Consider the following 19,902-nt stretch of genomic DNA (forward strand, 5'->3'; position numbering starts at 1 on the left):
CTGAGAGGTCAAGAAGAGCAAGGATGGATGCACTGCCTCCATCTCGCTCCCACCAGAGGTCATCCATAGGTGTGACCAATGCCCTTTCTGTCCCATAACCGGGCCTGAAACCTGATTGAAAGGGGTCTAGATAATCTGTTTCATCCAGAATCCTCTGGAGCTGCAAAGCCACCACTTTCTCAACCACCTTCCCCAAAAAGGGGAGGTCAGAGACTGGGCAAAAATTGTCCAGTATAGTCGGGTCCAGAGATGGTTTCTTGAGGAGTGGGTGCACCAGCACTTCCTTAAAGGCTGCTGGGAATACCCCCTCTCTCAAGGATGTGTTTACCATCGCCTGGACTCAGCCACATGTCACCTCCTGCGCTGCTTTCACCAGCCAGGAGGGGCATGGGTCTAACATCTAGCAGTAGCCTGGCTCAAAAAGAGCCCAATCAGGAACTGTTCTCTTGATATTTGTCATGAGTAAGGACAATATTTATTCAAACTAGACCAATTGGTAGTCTATCTAGATAAGGAACCAGTCAGGAACCAGCTTTCTTGGGTTCTCATGATGTGGACTAATCAAAGATCAGCTTGCCAGGTATAAATAGAAAAGCCCAGATAGTCCCTGTTCAGTTGCCTGTGAGCTGTTGCCTGCGAGCTGTCAAGAAGTACACTACAAAGCAGCTCACTCTGCTTCTGAAGATGCCAGCTACTGCTGCTGACGAAACATCAGGATACTGAGGGTTCGGAATAAATATAAACCAACATTGTCCCCTAATGCAGGGTTCCTCAACCTTGGCAACTCTAAGCTGTGCGGACTTCAACTTTGCTGGCTGGGGAATTCTGGAAGTTGAAGTCCTCACAGCTTAGAGTTGCCAAGGTTGAGGAACCCTGCCCTAATGTACCTATGTGGTTGTCACCTCAAGAAGCTTTTTTCAGAAGAGAGATGACAGGTAAACGATGCTGGTTGAGATATGAAGATCTGCTGAACTTTGAAGAAGGGATACCTAAATTTAAAACAAGGGAACAGCTAGAATTGGAAGGTTACACTTGTCACTCATTTAATTATGCACAATTGTCAGAACGGTTTGATCTGGATAAGAAAGTACATAATTTTGTTCATGAAAAAACACGAAATGGAACTTTGTACAAACAATGAGCATCTTATTAAGAAAATGTATACAGTGTTGTTGCAATTGAACTTAGAAGATGAATATGTTAAAGATTGTATGACTAAATGGGCTAAGAATTTTGGATACAATATTATGATAGAACTTTCTATCATTTATGGTGGACTTGAGGAAAAGCTAAGAAATTCTGGAACCAAATATGTAGTTCTATTCAAAAGATTCTTAAAGTGTACTTACAATTGAAACCAGAGCCGTTTCTCTTGGGTTTGATGGACCAACAGCTTGAAAAGCAACATGGAACTCTGTTCTTATATATGATTACAGCAGCAAGACTCCTGTATGCTCAAAGATAGAAGGATGCACAAGTTCCCCCAGTGGAGGATTGGATGATTAAGTTGATGGAATTGGCGCAAATGGCTAAGCTGACAGCATCAATAAGAGAAAACACTGTAACTAGATTCGTTTCCATCTGGAAGCCGCTCCTGGACTATTTGCTTGTAACACAAAAGAATGAAATCTTGATTTTAGGTTTTGATGATTGAATGGTTTGATTTTAGAGATGCAAGGTTACTAAATGTTTAATTCATAGTAGGGGTTAACTTTTAAGTACTTTTATACCTGTGCTGGAAAAGGTCAGAAGCCACTGGTCTGATATGCTTTTTTGCTTATTCCTGAACAGGTTTAGCTTTTCCTGTTTCTTTTTTAGACTTGTATTCTGTCGGTCTTATATTCTACAGTATGTGTCTTAATTATATCTTGAACAATTACCAATTAATAAAAAAAAGGCGGGGGGAAAGGATACCAGAAAACTAGACTACAGCCATTCAGCCCAAAAGCTCATCCTTGCTTCATCTCTTCATTGTTTGTCATCTCCTGGTGTTCTGTTCTAAACATAATGGGAAGATATATTCTTTCTTTATGTCTTCCATTATGATTGAACCTGAAGCATGGGAAGCCAGAGCAAGGTTGCAGACAACTGGAGAAGCAGTCACCAAATAAAAAGTAGAACATCTATATAATGCTCCACACACATCTTTGCCTACATGCACCACATAAACAGTTCACCAACACTGTCTTTTTCTAATTAAAACAATTTTAAAAGGGATTTCTTTTCTGTGAAATTGAATGAGGATGGCTTGAAAGTGCAGGAAAAAATGGGCAAAGCATATATTCAACTGAATATGATATGGTACATGCTAGGACAGAACTTTCTGAAATCTGGTAAGGGATTTTTCCCTGACTTTACCATGCTGGCTGGACATTATATCAGTTAAAGAAGCATACCTGAAAAGAATGAAGTTGGGGAAGTTTGCTGTAAAACTAAGTTTCTTTTTTTTCCTGATGTTCACTTGCTGAAGTCCTTTAGAGGGAAATATTCTCTTGCCTTCAAAATATGTGCTATAAACTGCAAAATCTAATTCTGGAAAAAGGAAGGAGAAAACGTTCACCACAGTTCATTGCCATAAGTGGAAGCACATACATTTAAATCAAAAGTTAGTTGAGTTGAACAAGGTTTAAGATTTTCAATAAATTATTTTTATAATGACAGTAAAAGTTATATAAGACCCAGAGCCTAACTAGAAGGAAACATTTTAAACTGCCTGAATTACTGGCAACACTTCTAGAAATGTAAAGCTGAAAATCAGATGTCTGGGGAAAACTGTATATCTGATGTACTAAAACATTCCAATACATATTTAGCAAAATAATCAGAGATCCTATACTTTTATTTGCATTATTTAATAAGACACCAGGAGGGGACATGAGAGAGAATATAGCTAATTTTATTTCCTAAAAATAGTAACATTTCCAAGAAAATCTATTTATATATTAAATATACTGAGCAGTGATTCTGAGACAACTGTGTATCTTTTATCACATTTTAAATATAATGTTTCCAGCAAATTATTAAACATATAAATTGATTTTATAGAGTTTATAAATGATTCTAACTTGAAACCTTAAGAATCTCTCTTTCTGATATTTCACGGAAGCATGGATGTCATTTGACATTATTGTATGTTTTATTCCCAAGTCAAAGGTATGTTCTGATCCCTAGATAAATAAAAAGCACCATACACAAGCACACACACATGGGCTTGGAGGAAGATTGTAGGAGCTCAAAAGGATTGTTTTCTAAAGAAAATCCCAAAAGGTAATAAATATATCCTAACATATAGTTTGTTCACTAGTCATGGAATGCTGATTCTCTAGATTTGGGACACATTATAACATTTTATTGCTGGTTCTTTTTCAATAGGACTTTTAAAAATGTAATTATTTCTAAACGTCTATGTTTAGATGATTACAGTATAATGCCATGCCTGCTGACACAATTTATCCTCATTCAGATCTGTCCCTGGGCTGATTGCTGGGGCTAAATGTCAGCAATAACTCTGTCCCCCTGAAGCCCCTCCTTTTCCTGAGATTCATTGATGGCATTTGCATCATCTGAACCCATGGAAATGAATCTCTATTAGCACTACAAGATTACAAGCACTACAAGTAGACCATTTAAGCTTCCACCTAGAACACACCATCACATCTATCATCTATACTACACTACAGCTGTATTTTTTTTTCTTTGACCCATTTGACAGAGATGTCAACTGATGGAATTAAACCAGATAGTCAGGAGATTGAACCACCCATCTAACAAGATCAATAGACAAGTTAGTAGAGTTAGATCAATTCCCAGGGAGGAACTATTAAAAGAACAGACCACAGAAACAGAACAACATAACACCAATGGTTGTCACATACAGTTCACACCATTCAAGCACATTATTAATAAGCTATAGGCAATACTGGACAGTAACACTGCATTTTCTCAGGCACAGGGTGGTGTGCCCATACTTGCATACAATCAGCCACCCAACCTGAAATAGACTCTCACAAGCAACAAGAAATAACAGGACAATGATACCAACATGGGAAACAGACCCTGCAACAAACCCAGATGCCTACTTTGCCCCTACCTATATAGTAACAGCACCATCTCAGGTCCCAACAAGTACAAACACAAGCTTAGAGGCATCTTCTCATGCTCTTCCTCCAAAGTGATATATGCCATCATTTGCTGGCAATGTCCTACTGGGTTGTACGTAGGACAAATGGGACAAACTTTGTGCAAAAGAATTACTGAATGCAAGTTTGGCATTAGGACTCAAAACAAGGAAAATTTATATCAGAACATTTCAGCCTCCCAGGATACTCCTGGAAATCCTCAAAGTGACTGTTTTGGAAAAGAGGGACTTCAACAGCACCACTGAGTGAGAAATTGTTGAATTTGCATATATCATAAGTTTTCAAGCAACACTAATATGAACACAAGGAGTTTTAACACCGTATCATTGCTAATTGTATTTATAATCTGTCTCACATGTAATGTGTACCTGCATAACCAACCTATTTTCCTCTCCCTTTACCCCACCCATTTGTCCCCAATTTAAATCCTATCTCAGTCTAGCCACTCTATGCATTTAATGAAGTGAACTGCAGCTGACAAAAGCGTATGCCTTTTAATAGAGTTTGTTAGTTGGAAGAGATGCTAAACAGACTCCTCCTGATTTTTTTCATTCCTAACTAGAGCACCTTCCAGAGGTATGGTCTTCAACTCCCAGAATTCTCTACTTCCATAGCCATAGCTGAAAATGTTGGGTGTTGACATCTGTTGCAGAAGGCTGTTTTAGGTGAATCAGGAGATACAGCCCTGATGTACCACTGGGGTGAAGTGCTATCCAAACTTCCTTGAAGCAGCCGAAAACCATATTCAGCTGGCATGACAGTGGCTGTTCCTATTGCCAATCTCTACCCTGACTCTGTTCTGTCTTTTGGTAGTCACTGCCAGTCACCTGACTTCCTCCAAAGTGATGGGTGACAAAGCCCAATAGGCTTTACACAACTTTAAGCTGCCCTTGGTCAGTGTATAAATGGCATTTGTATAGCTAAGGAGAACGTAAATTGTTTAAGTATACATTAAATTGCTTAACTATACATTAAAAAATTCAAAACTCAGAAATAAAAATAAAAATATACAAAAGAAAGAAGAACATATTACAAAAGGTATTTTTTAAAAGCTCAGTTTTTAAGCACAGTGTTAATCTTTGAACACAAGGAATAATACTGGTCAGTCTTTCCATTAAAATGAAAAAGACCCAGTTCATAAGTAAAATGAATACCCATCTTCAATCCAAAATTGCAAATCTAGGCTGACGCTGTTTTCTCATTGAAAAAAGACACACATCACATCACACTCACTCTTTAAAGCATATTATTTTTCCTAAAACCATATTAACAAATACATGGATATTAAAAGAAAATGGATAATCATGGGGCAAGCCCATATCATATGTGTAAGTATCCCTTTTATCCTTTTACACTTCTAGCATGATGAAATTGGCAACCAGCCCTTCAGAAACATTATCCTAGGTGTCCAATAAATGAGGAAAAAATGTATGAATCACATCTTGAGAACATACAAAAGATACCCAATGTTCTTTAAGACCCTTATAACCATTATCACATTAACATGGGGTATTCCAACTCTTTATTTCAAAGTTCTTGAAAATAACTAAGATCTTAACAACTACTTGGGCCAGGAGGTTTAGCAAGTTCTACTGGCTGATGTTGTTTTATTGTAAGTTGGAATTGTTGCTTTTGACCTTCAACATTTATTATTTGGATTGTTTTAACTGTTCCTTTAACTTTTTACTCTGCCCAAGTCCCTGTTGTGAAATGGGCGGCCATATAAAACATTCAAATAAATAAATAAATAAATAAATAGTATTATTTTTAATCACTCATTTTTTAAAAAAATGTACATTTAGAAACACTGAAGACACATTTCAATACTGATAGCACTTCAAGAGTTTCAGATGCTGCCAATATGTCTAAACCAAATTGTGAAGACAAAAGATGTCTCAGCTGCATATAGTGCTTTTCTACAATGATAAACAACTGGGGTGGCTTAAGACTGTCTCATTCATAGACTGTAGATGAGATGAAGGCAAGATTGTGGGGACTTGGCAGAAAAAAAAGTTACCAGTGTATGTTTGGGCCATAGCTAGGTGCAAGTGGGAAAAGTCTCTATGACTTGAGAAATGCCAAATTCTTGTACTTACAGTCAGAATAACCTGTTCTGAAATGTGAAACAAAATGAAACTTGGTACAAAAAGACCAGTAAATGAACTTTATCAGAGTCTCAGAATATATTGCCCCCCTTAAATGAAATAATTCTCTTGTTTTTCCAGGAGATGGAGCTGTGGATTTTAAATTGTAGGCTGGAACTTATAAGAAGAGACTCCATGCACGTCCTACACCCAAGTTTCTTTCTCACAGGAACTTTAAGAAGAAAAATGCTACTGCATAACTTTAACGGGAGCTGAAAGATACCCATTTCTGCATTTAACAGTAGGGATAGTAGACTAAATATAAACAGGTAATCTCTATATATTTTAAAACAAAATGCAATATCATATTATTTTCCTTGTGTATTATATCCAGGACATGTGTATGTGTGCACATGCAGATAGATTAGATTAGATTAGATTAGATTAGATTAGATTAGATTAGATTAGATTAGATTAGATTAGATTAGATTAGATTAGATTAGCCCTTGTCAATGTAGCCATCAATGTAGCCATCTGGGGGCATCCTCTATTGTGAATTTCTACATGAATTAGTATTTTTTTGTATATGAGTGATCTGCAGAATGTAAATTCGATCCTTTTATTCAACGTTGCTTTAAAAAGGGGGCAGAAGTTGTATTAGAATCTAAAAGGCGTCTGACTCTAGTCAGAACATGGGAATCTCTCGTTCCTGTCTGCTGGTTCTTATTTTCCTGATCTCAGTCAGATTGCTTCCATCGCTTTGTTCTGGTCATCCCAGGCGCACAAAGACTTTTCATCAGATTTGGAAGCCCACTCAAATCACACTGCTTTTTAAAGAAACGTCAACATAGCGAGTTTACAGTATACCAAGCCAGTGGAGCTTGTTTCTGGATGACTGTATGCTGGCTGGGGAATTCTGGGAATTGAAGTCCACACATCTCCACGTTGCCAAGGCTGAGAAAAGCTGCTGTAGAGACTTGTTGTCTTTCTGAGTGTGGATTTGTACTTGATGGGGGGCGGGAGGCGCGAATTAACTTAAAGCCAGAGAGTCACTTTTGAGTGCTTGGTGGACTGAACAGCTAAAATGCTGTTACAAAAATATCTTGTCCGGCTTCCAGAAGTTTATTTTTCGGTCTTCATGAGAACTGTTCGCGTAGTCGAGTCTCTGTTTCTCATCCTGAGGCGTGCTTACTTAAACAACGGGAGGTTGGTTTGGATTGCGGGATCAGCTCTTCGGGATCATAGTGATGCAATCCTCTCGGAGCGGCAGATAAAAAAGGAATCCCTTAGGGACACAACTTTTGGGCTCGCCCTTTCCTGCGGTGTCTTTCCTTGCCGCCCTTTGCAACTTCTCCTCTACGTCTCAAAGGCCATTGCTTTGCATGCCATCTGAAACGTACGTCGAAGTGACGGAAAGTAATACTGATGAAAGGAAAGCTTTCAGAAAGGCAAAGGGAGAAAAGAGGGAAACGCGGAGAAAAGTAAGCCAAACGTTGATTTGGCGTTTTACGATCGGGCCGCTTTCGGTCATTTCTCTCACTGCCACACTCTTAATTCTTCTTCGCGCTGTACTGTACAGATCTTGGATTCCCATCCTCGCATCCCCTTGTCCGGCTTTAGGGAGGAATGCTGATGGGCTTAATCACCTTCCCCCTCAGCTTTCCCCGCCGTCGTGGAGGGGCACTCCCAACTTGGCTAGCTAAGCCAGCAGCATTTGGCTATCGGCTCGTCTGAAGGCAGGCAAAGTTGGTGCGGATTGTTCCCAGAATTCTTGAAGGTTTCTCTTTCCTCCCTGCCGCCTCTCCCTCTGTCTAAGCAGGCAAAAGAATTGGAGTTTCTGGCTCCAATTCAATTCTAGACCTTACTATGCTTAAGCTGCCTGGAAAGCAATAGGATCTGAATTACCCTTGTGTCAATGCGCTTGTTTCTTTGGCTTCTATGCAAGGTGGATCCAGATCCTAAGTCTGTTGATTCAGAAGTCATTTTGACTTCTTCCCGAGTAAATGGGTAGAGGACCTCAGCATTAATCCCAATTGACTGGGTCGGGCCAAAATGCCAGCTTTTCATCCCACCGCAGTTTGTAAAATCTGCAGGAAGAAGGAGAAGAAACCACTTGGTGTGTCTGATTGAAAATTGAAATTAAATCTCAGCATTTTACTTAAAGCCCAGCTCAATAAACTCACAGATTTAGATATCAAACACTCTAACCTTAACTATATTTGGAAATAAGACGATATCTTGCTTCTTTGTATATAGTTTTAGATATGTTAATTTTGTTCAGAAATCAGTGGTGCTTCTTCCAGGTAAATGTGATTAAACTAGGAATGCCACATTTAATTTAAGCTGTGGAGAAAAGGAATCCAGATTATAAGGTCTGATAATTGCCAGATGAAATAAATATGGCAGAAAAAGAAGAGAAAAAGCTGAATCTACTACCGATTTTATTAACTATTATGGGTGTGTCAAAGAAATTGTGAATGTTTTCTAAATTATGTAGAGCTTTTGGAATAGATCCCAGTTGCTGTGAAGCTCTTTAATCTTTATAAAATATGCCTTGCTATTCTACTATGGCTACTCATAAAGTCATGGGGAGAAGGAGAAGGAGAAGGAGAAGTTGTTCTTTCTGGACTATTAGTAATATATAGTGTTTGGTTTTTTGTTGTTATTTTAAAGCAAAGATTAAATACTGAACTATCTGAACTATCTGATACTATTGTGAAATTGAGAAGAAGGCATTGGTGGTCTTAGTCTGAAACTGTAACTATAGACAGTTGGAAGAATTATCTATTGAACTGTTGTGAGGTATTTCTGGAATATCACTTAAATATCACTTAAACTGCAGTAAACCTGGAAATCCTGAGTTCTAGTCCCACCACAAAGCCAACTGGGTGACCTTGGGCCAGTCACTATCTCTTAGCCCTAGGAAGGAGGCAATGGCAAGCCACTTCCTGAAAATCTTGCAAAAAAACTGCAGAGACTTGTCCAGGAAGTCATCAGGAGTCAAGATTGACTCAAAGGCACCAAAATAAAATAAATAACACCTCTTCATTTCAAAGAGATATTTTCTTTCTCTCTTTCTTTCTTTCTTAAGAATTAATTTATAGCATGAACTTTTTCCACTGGAGTAACCTACTACTGCCCTTGACTAGTCTTTTTGTGAGAGAGCCAGTTTGGTCTAGTGGTTAAGGTGTTGGGCTAGAAACCAGGAGTCTGTGAGTTCTAGTCCCACCTTAGGCATGAAAGCCAGCTGGGTGACCTTGGGCCAGTCACTTTCAGCCCAACTCACTTCACAGGGTTGTTGTTGTGGGGAAAATAGGAGGAGGAGGAAGGAGTATTAGGTATGTTCCCTGCCTTGAGTTATTTATACAAATAATAAAGGCAGGATATAAATTAAATAAATAAATGTTAAGATTCACACACTGACAAATGTGTCTGTTGGTATCTCATTGTTCTGTTGACTTGTGAGCAAAGGGGTGAACCTTATCCTTTGGCTGGTATAATATCTGAGGGGACTGGGCACCCATATTGTGAGTGCAAGGACATTCTGATAGCCCTTTTCATAAGCAGAGGTAAAGAAACGAACACACACTTCTGAATTAGCTGACTTGGAACACATAAAATTTCGAATATGTTGTTACTCTGAAGTAGATGGCAAGGGACCTGTTTTAAACATCAGTTGTGATTCCCATCTTTCACTAATCAGATGCTCTTTTAGTGACATGCCATATTGAGGCCTGTTAATATTTAAGGGATTTGGAGTCTAAAAGGAGCCTGTAAATCTGTAAAGGTCAATCTCCCCACCCCACCCCCTACCCCCAGTGGCCTCCTCTTAGCTGTGCCCAACGCCAGGGCAGACCACAGCCTGTCTAGGGAGATACTTTGCACGTCCTGAATTGAATTTCCTGCTTTTGTAATGCGACATAATTCTCCCAGCCTCGCCTGCTGGCCACAGTTGCAAATTGAAGTACCGCCCCGCAGTCTAGGAAAGTTCACCGGCAGTTTACATTTCTTCGACATAATGGCCAAGTTGCTTGATTTGTTAGAGGCTTCCCTTGTCCGCCCGAAAGACTCGGTTGCTCGCAGTCGACGTAATGAAAAAGTGGGCGCCCGACTTCGCCAATGACATAGGGCTGCGCTACCATGAAACCAGGTAACGAGACATTGGGCAGATGTGTTTTCATTGCACCATAAGATGAATGCAGTGGTAAAAACCTGACAACTTCCCAGAAGCAATCAGCAAAAGTTTACGGCTGCATAAACCACGAAGACCATTTCTCGGGTATTTTTATAAACCCCGCATTTAAACCATCTATAAATTCTACCGACTTCCAAACTAAAGTTGGTGGCGACTATTAAACAGCTTCCGTTCGCCAGGGACTTCGAGAGAACCGTTGCTACCGTGGAAACGAGAGATCTTAGGCACAAAAATGGTTGAATTGAGGACCAGATCATGTTCTGAAGAGCGAGGGTTGAGGGGAGAGGTTTCGAGAAAGCTGGACGTTTGATGGGAGGCAGGACGAGCGGACATTAGCAAACTGAGAGGCGGTTGTCAGGGTTGGGGAGGCAGGGAAGGACAGGTAATTGAGGTGGTGAAGGTGGGAAGGGGTATTCCCTATGTTTGAGGAGGAAGTCACTGACCATCTTAGGGGGTGGAAAGAAGGAGCGATCCGCTAGGGGGAAGACTGGGAGACCCGTCCCGCGAATCTCGTTAAGACATGCCCTTGCCCCCCCCCCACCTGTTCATTATAGAATGATCCACCTGTCCAAAGAGTGGACTAGCATCAATCACTCAGCTCCTTTACGGTTTCCTCCCGAAAAGCCTGTACTGAGGATGGTGAGATGCCCCCAACCTTTTCGGAGGTGCGTCCCGAGCAAAGTGCACCTCTACCCAAATCAGGTCGCAGGAGAAAAGCGCCATGCTGCGTGCCTGTTGGGGTGGCAGAGGGCGCGGGGAGCAAGAACTCGGTTTTAGGATCCTAGTGAAAATGAAGTGATTTTCTAGGAAGCCCCAGTGGACAGACGCAGTAGAAGTGGGTTCTGGGATTTTGCCAGTGCCTTAAAGGGAGTGGAGTTTAGCGCAACTTGAGAGGCAGAAGGCCTTTTGATAGGGTTACCTTGTTCCGTACTCAAGGCAATAGCGACTCCCATGCCCACGGAGTCTGAACTAGGGAAAGCTCTCCTCAGCTGTTGCAAGCGAGAGAGGCCGGGTCGGTGCTTGGCTGCTGCTTCTCTTCCAGGTGAAAAACCCAGACAGAGTCGGCTGTCGCCTGCTCCTGTTCTTTGCTAAAACAAGACACCCAACTGTTCTGATGCTGCCATTCAAAAACGAGATTCTGTGGCAAACCTCATTTGTGAATCTATTACAGAGATTAATAGATTATTTCTTCTTTTTCAACTAATTCTCAGTGGGGAAATTTAACCATATGGTAAGGAGAGAATTAGAATTTCATCACATTAGAGCAAAATGTAATGAAAAGAGTCCAGCACCTGGGGCCAACCGAGAAAGACACAATTAAAGGATTTTTTTTTTTAATGAAACCAGAGAAACTGAACATCTCATAACCCTCGGTTATTCTACCACATAAGGAAAATCTGATGGAAGTGTTGGGAATATTCTTCAGTGATGTCATAAAAATGAAAGAAAAAAAGAGCAACCCCTGCCACTCTCCTCCCTTCTTAAAAGAAAGTATGGAATAAAAACAAAAGTGGTTTAATTGTTTCTTGGAGGGGATCAGATGGGCACACACTAAAGATGAAAGCTGGCTCCAAGACTTTATTGTTCCACACCAGCCACTCAGAAAGTGTGTAGGGTCACTGAAGGCACAGAAGATAACAATAGAGATACAGATCTAAAATAAAGTAAATGTTTAATTTCACAAACAGTCGCTTGTGCCTAATGTTCTTTGGAACCCTTTCCCCTGAAATGAGAGAAGTCCCACCCTTTAAAAATAGTCGCTATGTAAAAAGCCGCCCTAATAATACACCTGTAACTTCAGAACTAGATGCCTGAAGTGGTCCTACAATCCTCAAAGCCCGTGGTCTGAAGAGTGGAAGGTTGTCTACTAAATTAGGAGTTTAGAATAAAACCGGCTGGCATCCAAGTCCTCGCTAGTTAAGAAGTGCTTTGAAAGTTGGGTTCTGGAGGAGCTGGAGAGGATCCACTCCCCCATTAATTAATTAAAAGCTTAAATATTAATTGAACGTCCGCTCTGTGTAGAGATACTGGTGATGCCCCTGGGAGGGGGTGAAAATTGGGGAGGTGGGAAGGGGGGAGTGCTCGAGGAAAAGATGGAAACGTCTTGCCCAAAAGAGGGAGCGAGAGAAACGCGCTTGAAGTAAACCTCAGCGAGATAAATGGGTTGCGGCCAAGGTGAAGTCGGATGACAAATAATCAGGCGAGCAGGTCCTCCTTCTTTCAGAAAGCGGAGTGGGGCGTGAAGAGGGTTGGCGCGGCCGAACGTCAGTCTGGCGTCGGCGCAAAGTTCGCAGAAGTCCGCTGGCAGCCTTCGTGGGTGGGTGGGTGGAGGGGGGAAGTGTGCAGCAAGCTCCTTCCCCCCTTTTTCTTCCTCCCTCACCCTGCCAACGCCTCCCCGTCATTTGCTGAAGGAGGGAAAGAGCATCCTTCGCCCCAGCTCGGGCTTTTAAGTGTGCTCATTGAGGAGTGAAAGTCGCCACACCTGTCAGGCTGTAAAGGCAGTTGTTGGCTTCCTAATAGGACACAACGCCTTGCAAACATATGCGTTAAGCTGTGCCTACAGATGGCAGGGAGAATAATGGAACAGGAGCCTTTTATAAAGCGTGAGCTGCTGCCTGTCGTCGTCTTCTCCTCCTCCAGACCGGTGTGAAATGCAAACTCTCCAGACTCAGGACCAAGCCTAGCGCCTGGGCTCGTTTGTTACCGTTTTAATCCTATTAATTAAAACGTTAACCTGATTGGGTAGAAAGCTCTGTCCCAACAGGCGAGGCTTCTTCATAATAACCTTCTCCGCGAGATAATGAGGTAAAAGACTTCCCCCGTCTGTGGTGGCGGCAGTTAGCAGCAGCAGCAGCAGCGGTGGCAACAGCAACAGCGGTGGCAACAGCAACAGCGGGAGCCCTAGCAGCCGCCGCCGCCTTGAGCGAGCGAGCGAGCGAGCGCTCCTGCTCCCTTTCTTCTTTTTCTCTTCTCTCCCTCTCTTGATGGGTCCGGGAAATCTCCCGAAGGTGAATCCGAGCAAGAGAAAAGGCGCAGGGAGCCCGCTGGCAGCTCACAATGCCTTAGTCCTGCGCGGGCTGGTAGGAGAGAAGCGCTGAGAGCAAGCGAGGCGACGAGCGAGACAGACGCGCACTGAGGGAGAGAAAGAACGCGCGCCAAAGCGGCCTCGCCTCCGAGACACTGGAACGGCGAGGAGAAGAAGGTGACAGGGGCACGGCGAGGAGCCGCGCTCTCAGGGAGAGCACCTCGGCCCAGGCAAGCCCCCGGCCCGGGGCGTTGGAGGACCAGAGCGGGGGAGGGGGCGCGGGAGAGGGAGGAGTTGGAGGAGGGGAACCCGCTGGTCGGGACTATGGAGAGGGCGCTAAGCCTGGCTTCAGACGAAGACTTGTTCCACAAGAGCCTCAGCGCCTCGGCCAAGAGAATGGAGTCTGCCTTTCGCTCACCCCCGGGGCTCGACCTGGCTGCCCACCAGCAACAGCAGCGCGAGTCGCGGCAAGCGCCGTCTCCTCTGAGCTGCTACGAGCCGGCTGACTCTGAGGTGCTGCTGAGGGAGAGCGCGGCTGGGGCACTGGTGGCTGGGGACACGCTGGGCGGCTCGGTCTGCGTCAAGTACGGGCAGAGCACGACCAGCCGCAGCTCGGTAGCCGAGAGCAGCGGCGGCGAGCAAAGCCCGGACGACGACAGCGACGGGCGCTGCGAGCTGCTGCTACGGGGCCCCGGCGGAGGTAGCGGCTCCGGAGTCGTCGTCAGCTCTGGGGGCGCCCTACTCAAGGCGCCTGAGGGCGGCGCCTGCTCCAATAGCCACCACGGCGGCGGCGGCGGGGGCAAGAAGTCGAAAGAGCAGAAGGCGCTGCGGCTCAACATCAACGCCCGCGAGCGGAGGCGCATGCACGACCTGAACGACGCGCTCGACGAGCTGCGGGCCGTCATCCCTTACGCTCACAGCCCCTCGGTGCGGAAGCTCTCGAAGATCGCCACGCTTCTCCTGGCCAAGAACTATATTCTCATGCAAGCGCAGGCCCTCGATGAGATGCGCCGCCTTGTCGCTTATCTCAACCAGGGCCAGGCTATTTCGGCGGCCTCGCTGCCCACCTCAGCGGCGGCTGCAGCGGCCGCAGCGGCCGCTTTGCACCCGGCTCTCGGGGCCTATGAGCAGGCGGCGGCAGGCTACCCCTTCAGCGCCGGCCTGCCGCCCGCCACCTCTTGCCCGGAGAAATGTGCCATTTTCAATAGCGTCTCGTCCAGTCTCTGCAAACAGTGCACGGAGAAGCCTTAAAAGAGACACGAACTTCAGTCCGACCCCTTCATCCTTCGTTACTTCCTTGGCAGGACTTTGCTGCAGCCGCCTTTAGCGGGATGATCGTGGGGTTGATGTGGCGAGTTAAGTGCAACCGAGACCTCAGCGAAGTTTAAACACACACAATCGCGATTTTTTTTCGAGAAGGTGTATTTTTGGGGGAGGGTGAGTGTGATCATGGAGAACTCACAGATTGGGAGAAATAATGTATGCCACGTCGTTTCTTTAAGACTTCCAACTTTGGGGAACTTTTGCTATAGGCAACCAAGGTTTGGGAGAATGCTTGGTTGGGCTTCAGCAAGGGATACAGGTGGTGGGAAGCAAGTTGGATTGTAAACTCAGACAAATCAAGAAGGCCACTTAAAAGGGTTTTTTAAAATGTTATTTTATTTTATTGCTTCTGAGCCAGAGGACATGCAAACTTGAAATGTAGACTTCCTGAAATTAGATATGTGCAAAAATTGCTCTGAAATTCCTTGTATTTTTATTTGTTCTGAACTTTTGAGCCTGTGAAAATGAGCAAAGTTTTGGTGGAGAGTGTTTACTTAAAAAGAGGTGAAAACTGTTCACATGGCTGAAGTATTGCAGGTTTATTATTATTTTTAAAGATGTGCACCTTGTTTCTTTTCACTTTGCAATGCTGTGTGTATCAGAAGACATATTTATTTCAGTGGTCTTTTCATGACAATATTCATCCTGTGTTAAAGGTTATGTGTGCTTTTTATTTTTTTAAATGCTTCTTAAAAATCTCATTAACTTAAACTTTGTGCCAAGTGTTTAAAACGTTTGATTTGCCAAGGATGTGTGAACCAGAAATCTTGATGTATCCAAACTGCTGAGGTTTATGAAAGGTCATCTGGATTTTAAGTTGCATCATCCCTGTATTTATAAATTGAGCTTTAATAAATTGCTTCAGTCCAAAAATGAGGGGAGAAGTGTTTTCTTAATTGCTGGATGAACTGGACTGTGGTGACTAAACAAACTTTTTGCAACATGAAAAAAATTATGTTTGAGTTATTTACTATGACCTTAAAGCATCGGGCATTATTTCTTGTCAAGAATATACCAAAGAAAAATTTTCCATGTGGCAGTGTTTGATTTTTCACAGAATAAAGCCAGGTTTTTTTTTAAATGTTGAGATTATTTTAGGTGAAATAGTCACATCAGTGTTTGTAGGAGGGTTACAATATTTTCCCTTTAAAATAATAGGAATAGGAGAAGTAAAGGAGTATGTGTTTACCTCAAAAATATATTTCAAAATTAATACTATGGATTTGTTTTCAAATCAATTTAAGCTGAATAACTTGAATTTTAAACTGATTAACCCAGCTAAATGAAACCCAATGTTCCTCTTAATCCTAATCACATTTATTTGCAAGTACCCCACTGATTCCAGTATAATTTTTTTTCCTGGTTAAGCATGCTTGGCATTGTTAGATGAAATATTGCTTTTAATCTGTTTCAGCCAAACAGGTTGTGGATCAGTAACTAGTGTTTTATTTAAGCAATCTTGTTTTTAACTGTAAAAGTAAATCCAATGAATTAAACTGGATGAAAGGTTTAATTTAAATCTGGGCCTAAATCTAACTGTATCTGTGTTTACATTTACATGATTTGTGGATAGGACAAACAGTGGGAAATGGACTGTACTTGGACAGAACTGGTTCATAGATCCTGCTCTCAATAAGTATAGTCCCTGAAAACCATCTTCCCTGCTCCACCTCCGAAATCTATGAGACTTGGTATTTCCAGCTACTTCCTGATAATCCAGATTTGGTCTGTCAGCTTTGGATAGGCAAAACGAATGCTGCGAAAGCTCGCTGGCGGGTCATGGACGTGTAAAGAGTGATATATATGAAAATAGGTCAGTGAGAGGACGACAGTGATGTACGGTCGGTTGTATGTATATCTATGTCAGAAAAACAGTTTTTATTAAAATATTTTGAACAAATCTTCATCCCACTTTTATTTGTAAGAAGAGTGGAAGAAAGGCAAACGCCCCCACAACTCTTTGCTTGTTTGATTTGTTCAGACACACGGTGAAAGGGGCAACAGGCTCATCTCAAAGCGCCAAGCCAGTGTCACTATGCACCGTGTGCTCAGAAGGCTAGGAAAAGCTGCGTGTCAGCACATCCGTAGGTGAGCCTTCACTCTTGCTTCCAGGAAGAGGAAAAGTTGTGCTCTAACACAGATTGCAGGAGGGATTTGTCCTTATGATAGCCAGATTGTCCTCCGGCTTTATGAGGAAAAGATCTGGACTCTCATGCTAAGGTGGACTTACACCTAGCAAAACTTTTTTTTGTGCCGAAAAGTGCCGCAGGCGCTGGCTCTCCGTGACTTATCGAATCCCGGGATCCGGCCAGGTCCATCTTTCCCCAGGGAAGCGTGCCAGCCCATCCGACCAGGAGGGCGAACGACTCTCACGTGCTCCCGCGCCTTCGGCCCCGGGATGTCCTGGGGTAGCCGGCTCGTCTGCCCGCCGTCATCGCCGCGCCAGTTTCTACCTCGGTTGAGTCGGCGTCTGTGCCTCCTTCATCTTTCTTCCCGCGAATGGCCTCAAATGCTCCAAGGGATGGAGGGGGAGGAGGAACCCGGATAAAGATTTTATGCTCCACTTCTCATTAAGAAAAGGATTAATTAATCAGAACCTGTAACTTTTCAGGAATAATAACTGTACAGTGGAGTGAAGGTAGCCAGACAAGGGTGAGCAACTCACCCTTAGGCGCCAGGAAAAACCGTCTCGCAATATTTACCAGACGAAGCCTGGGTGCGTCTGATTATGATTATTAAAACAATTTCCATGACGATGTCTAATATTATGTTAATTTGAAAACAACTGTGTATGAAAACTGTCGACTATAATACCTAAATTCATTTAATGAAACACATCGTTAAGGCAATTAGACCTCCTGGATGTGATTAAGGAACATAATTACGACACTGTTCTGCGCCGTAATTGGGTGTCTTTAATCAAGGGGTAAAGTGATCAGCAGAACAGCCATTAGTTTGTATTGTTCTGTTCCTGCTGTCCATCATTCTGATTAGGAATCAAACACAGCCGAAAGCCTGCTTGTACCCCCCACCACCAGACATACCCAGACATGACAGACGTAAAGCTCCTGGATTCCCCCCTGCAGAAAAAGGCTGCCCTCAAAGGCGCGTAAACCCCCTGATTCAAGCTGGAGGTGGGGTGGGGGAGGCTGAAAGAAGGGCACAATTGGGAAAAGGGGGGCCAACGGGAAGCGTTTAGTGAACAGCATCTTGGCCACGCGAAAAGATTCCGGGAAAGCTGCTTTAGCAGTTTCTCCATAAAACCCTTTTTGGTTCAGCTATTCTCTTTCGGAAGTTCCTTCAGTTCAAATCAAGAACTGGGGTTAGAAACGGCGTGGACATTTGCACCTTTAGGGAGCAACCTTCCCATCTCACATTACTCGGGAACAAACGTAGCCGTGGCAGTACCGGATCAGGAGCTTTCCTTGGCATACGGCCCCGCAGAGTTCAGATTGTTAGGAGTGGGTGCACTTTTTTTAACCGGAAGATTGAACCGAAGCCCCTCAGGGCTTGAGGCTTTGCTTTTCCCGGGATGCTGTGGATCGAGCCGTAATCTTTGGCGTAGACTACATTTGTATTTTCCCTGCATTTCCCTTTTCCTTGGTCCTTTCGGTCCAGATCCGTTTTCTGCAGTAGCAGGGAAGCAAAAGTTCAGGGTGCTCCTGGAACAAGAGAAGCGGGTCTTCCTTCAGCTCGAGGAGGTTTCCTCGTTCGTTCGCCTTTCTTTTTCCCTGTCCTTTCCGCTAAGTACTCAGCGGACTTGTCTGCCGGCCCTTTTTGCGACTGCGGAGCTCAGGATGGTGACACTTGTCAGCCGAGATAAGAAAGATGCCACCAACCTCTAGTTCGGTCGAAAGTTTCATTTGGGCGCGGGGAGGGGAGAGGCGCTCGTCCCTTTTCAACTTTCAGTTCCTCCTCTTAAAAATTGGGGGTGGGGGGGTGGGGAGCATGTAAAACCTGCCTGGGGAGAGGGGCGGGAAAGAGGAAAGTTTCCAGTCTCTTTCCCAAAGCCTGGCTTGAGGGCTTTCCTTTTGCCTTTCCTGTAATTACTGGCGTTTGACTCCATGCGTAGAATGCGAGGCCGTGTTAAAGACTCCGGTGTTTTAAACCCAGCGCTCCTATTACAACGTCTAACCATCAAGGTCCCACCCGCATTCCCCGAGCCGGGCTCCAGACACGCGAAGAGCAGCTTATCTTGCTTCCTCCCTTCTCGCCCGCCGCCATGCGCGCCCACCCCTTCCCCCTCCTCTTCTCTTCTTTATTTGACGGATCACTTCATCAGAAATGAAGATTCCCCTTCAAGAGCCTCGGTTTCACTGAACCCACCCCACCAAACTAGGGACGCCCAGCCCGTCCCGGCATACCCCCTTCCTTTTTCACCTTGGCTGCCAAGGCGAGTCCGCTCCCTCCCTCCCTCGCCCCAGTTCTAATCCCGCGATTGTCCCAGCATGAGTGACATTGACTTTCCTAATGTAATGACTTATGAAAGATATAATCATGTGTTAAATTGAATCCTCCGTTTAACTGTTAATGGTGTGCTCTGGGCACATTTACGTATTAGATGCTATGGTAACTAATTACCACTAGGAAAAGGAATAATACACTTTGCAGACTTTGACAAATAATTATGAGTGTTCACATTCCTACTAGCAGTCAGTTGCGGCGGATCTGCTGGAATGAGTAAGTGAATAAATGAACGGATGGGTAAGTGAACTTGTGTGCATGGAAGGGATGAGATAATGACTAGCGGTCAAGGGATTTTTCTTATTAAAAACCTTTAATGAAAATGTGATTTAGGGTATGGGGGGAGGAGAATTAGAAGAGAAGGGAACACGTAGAAACTGCCTCTAAATGTAATTAAAAGAGAGCAGTAAAGGCCAAAACATAAATATTTGTTTTAATAAAAAAATCAGTTCAAAGGAATTAAGCACGTGCTAGGAAACTTTGCAGAATTAGCATAGTCGATTCAGCCCTCTCCACAGGAAAAGCGAGATGGGTGGGTATAATACCCAATGGATGTTCGTGCTTCTTAAAAGATTACTTGGCAGTTTGGGCATTTCTACAGGCATTCCTTTACTTTAAATGACCTTTTAACCAGACAGCCGAGAATCAGTGACCCTTCAAGCTTTTTTTTTA

At 43.6% G+C, this 19,902-nt stretch overlaps 1 protein-coding gene across 1 annotated transcript; it reads left to right on the top strand.

Annotated features, from left to right (window-relative positions):
* The first annotated feature begins 13,767 nt into the window (after positions 1–13,767).
* BHLHE22 (basic helix-loop-helix family member e22) lies at positions 13,768–14,694 on the top strand. Its single transcript, XM_063300242.1, has one exon. The coding sequence runs from the start codon at positions 13,768–13,770 to the stop codon at positions 14,692–14,694; it is 927 nt and encodes a 308-aa protein (XP_063156312.1).
* The last annotated feature ends 5,208 nt before the right edge of the window (positions 14,695–19,902 follow it).

This window comes from Candoia aspera, chromosome 3 (assembly GCF_035149785.1).
Source record: "Candoia aspera isolate rCanAsp1 chromosome 3, rCanAsp1.hap2, whole genome shotgun sequence".
In the NCBI taxonomy this organism is placed as follows: domain Eukaryota; kingdom Metazoa; phylum Chordata; class Lepidosauria; order Squamata; family Boidae; genus Candoia; species Candoia aspera.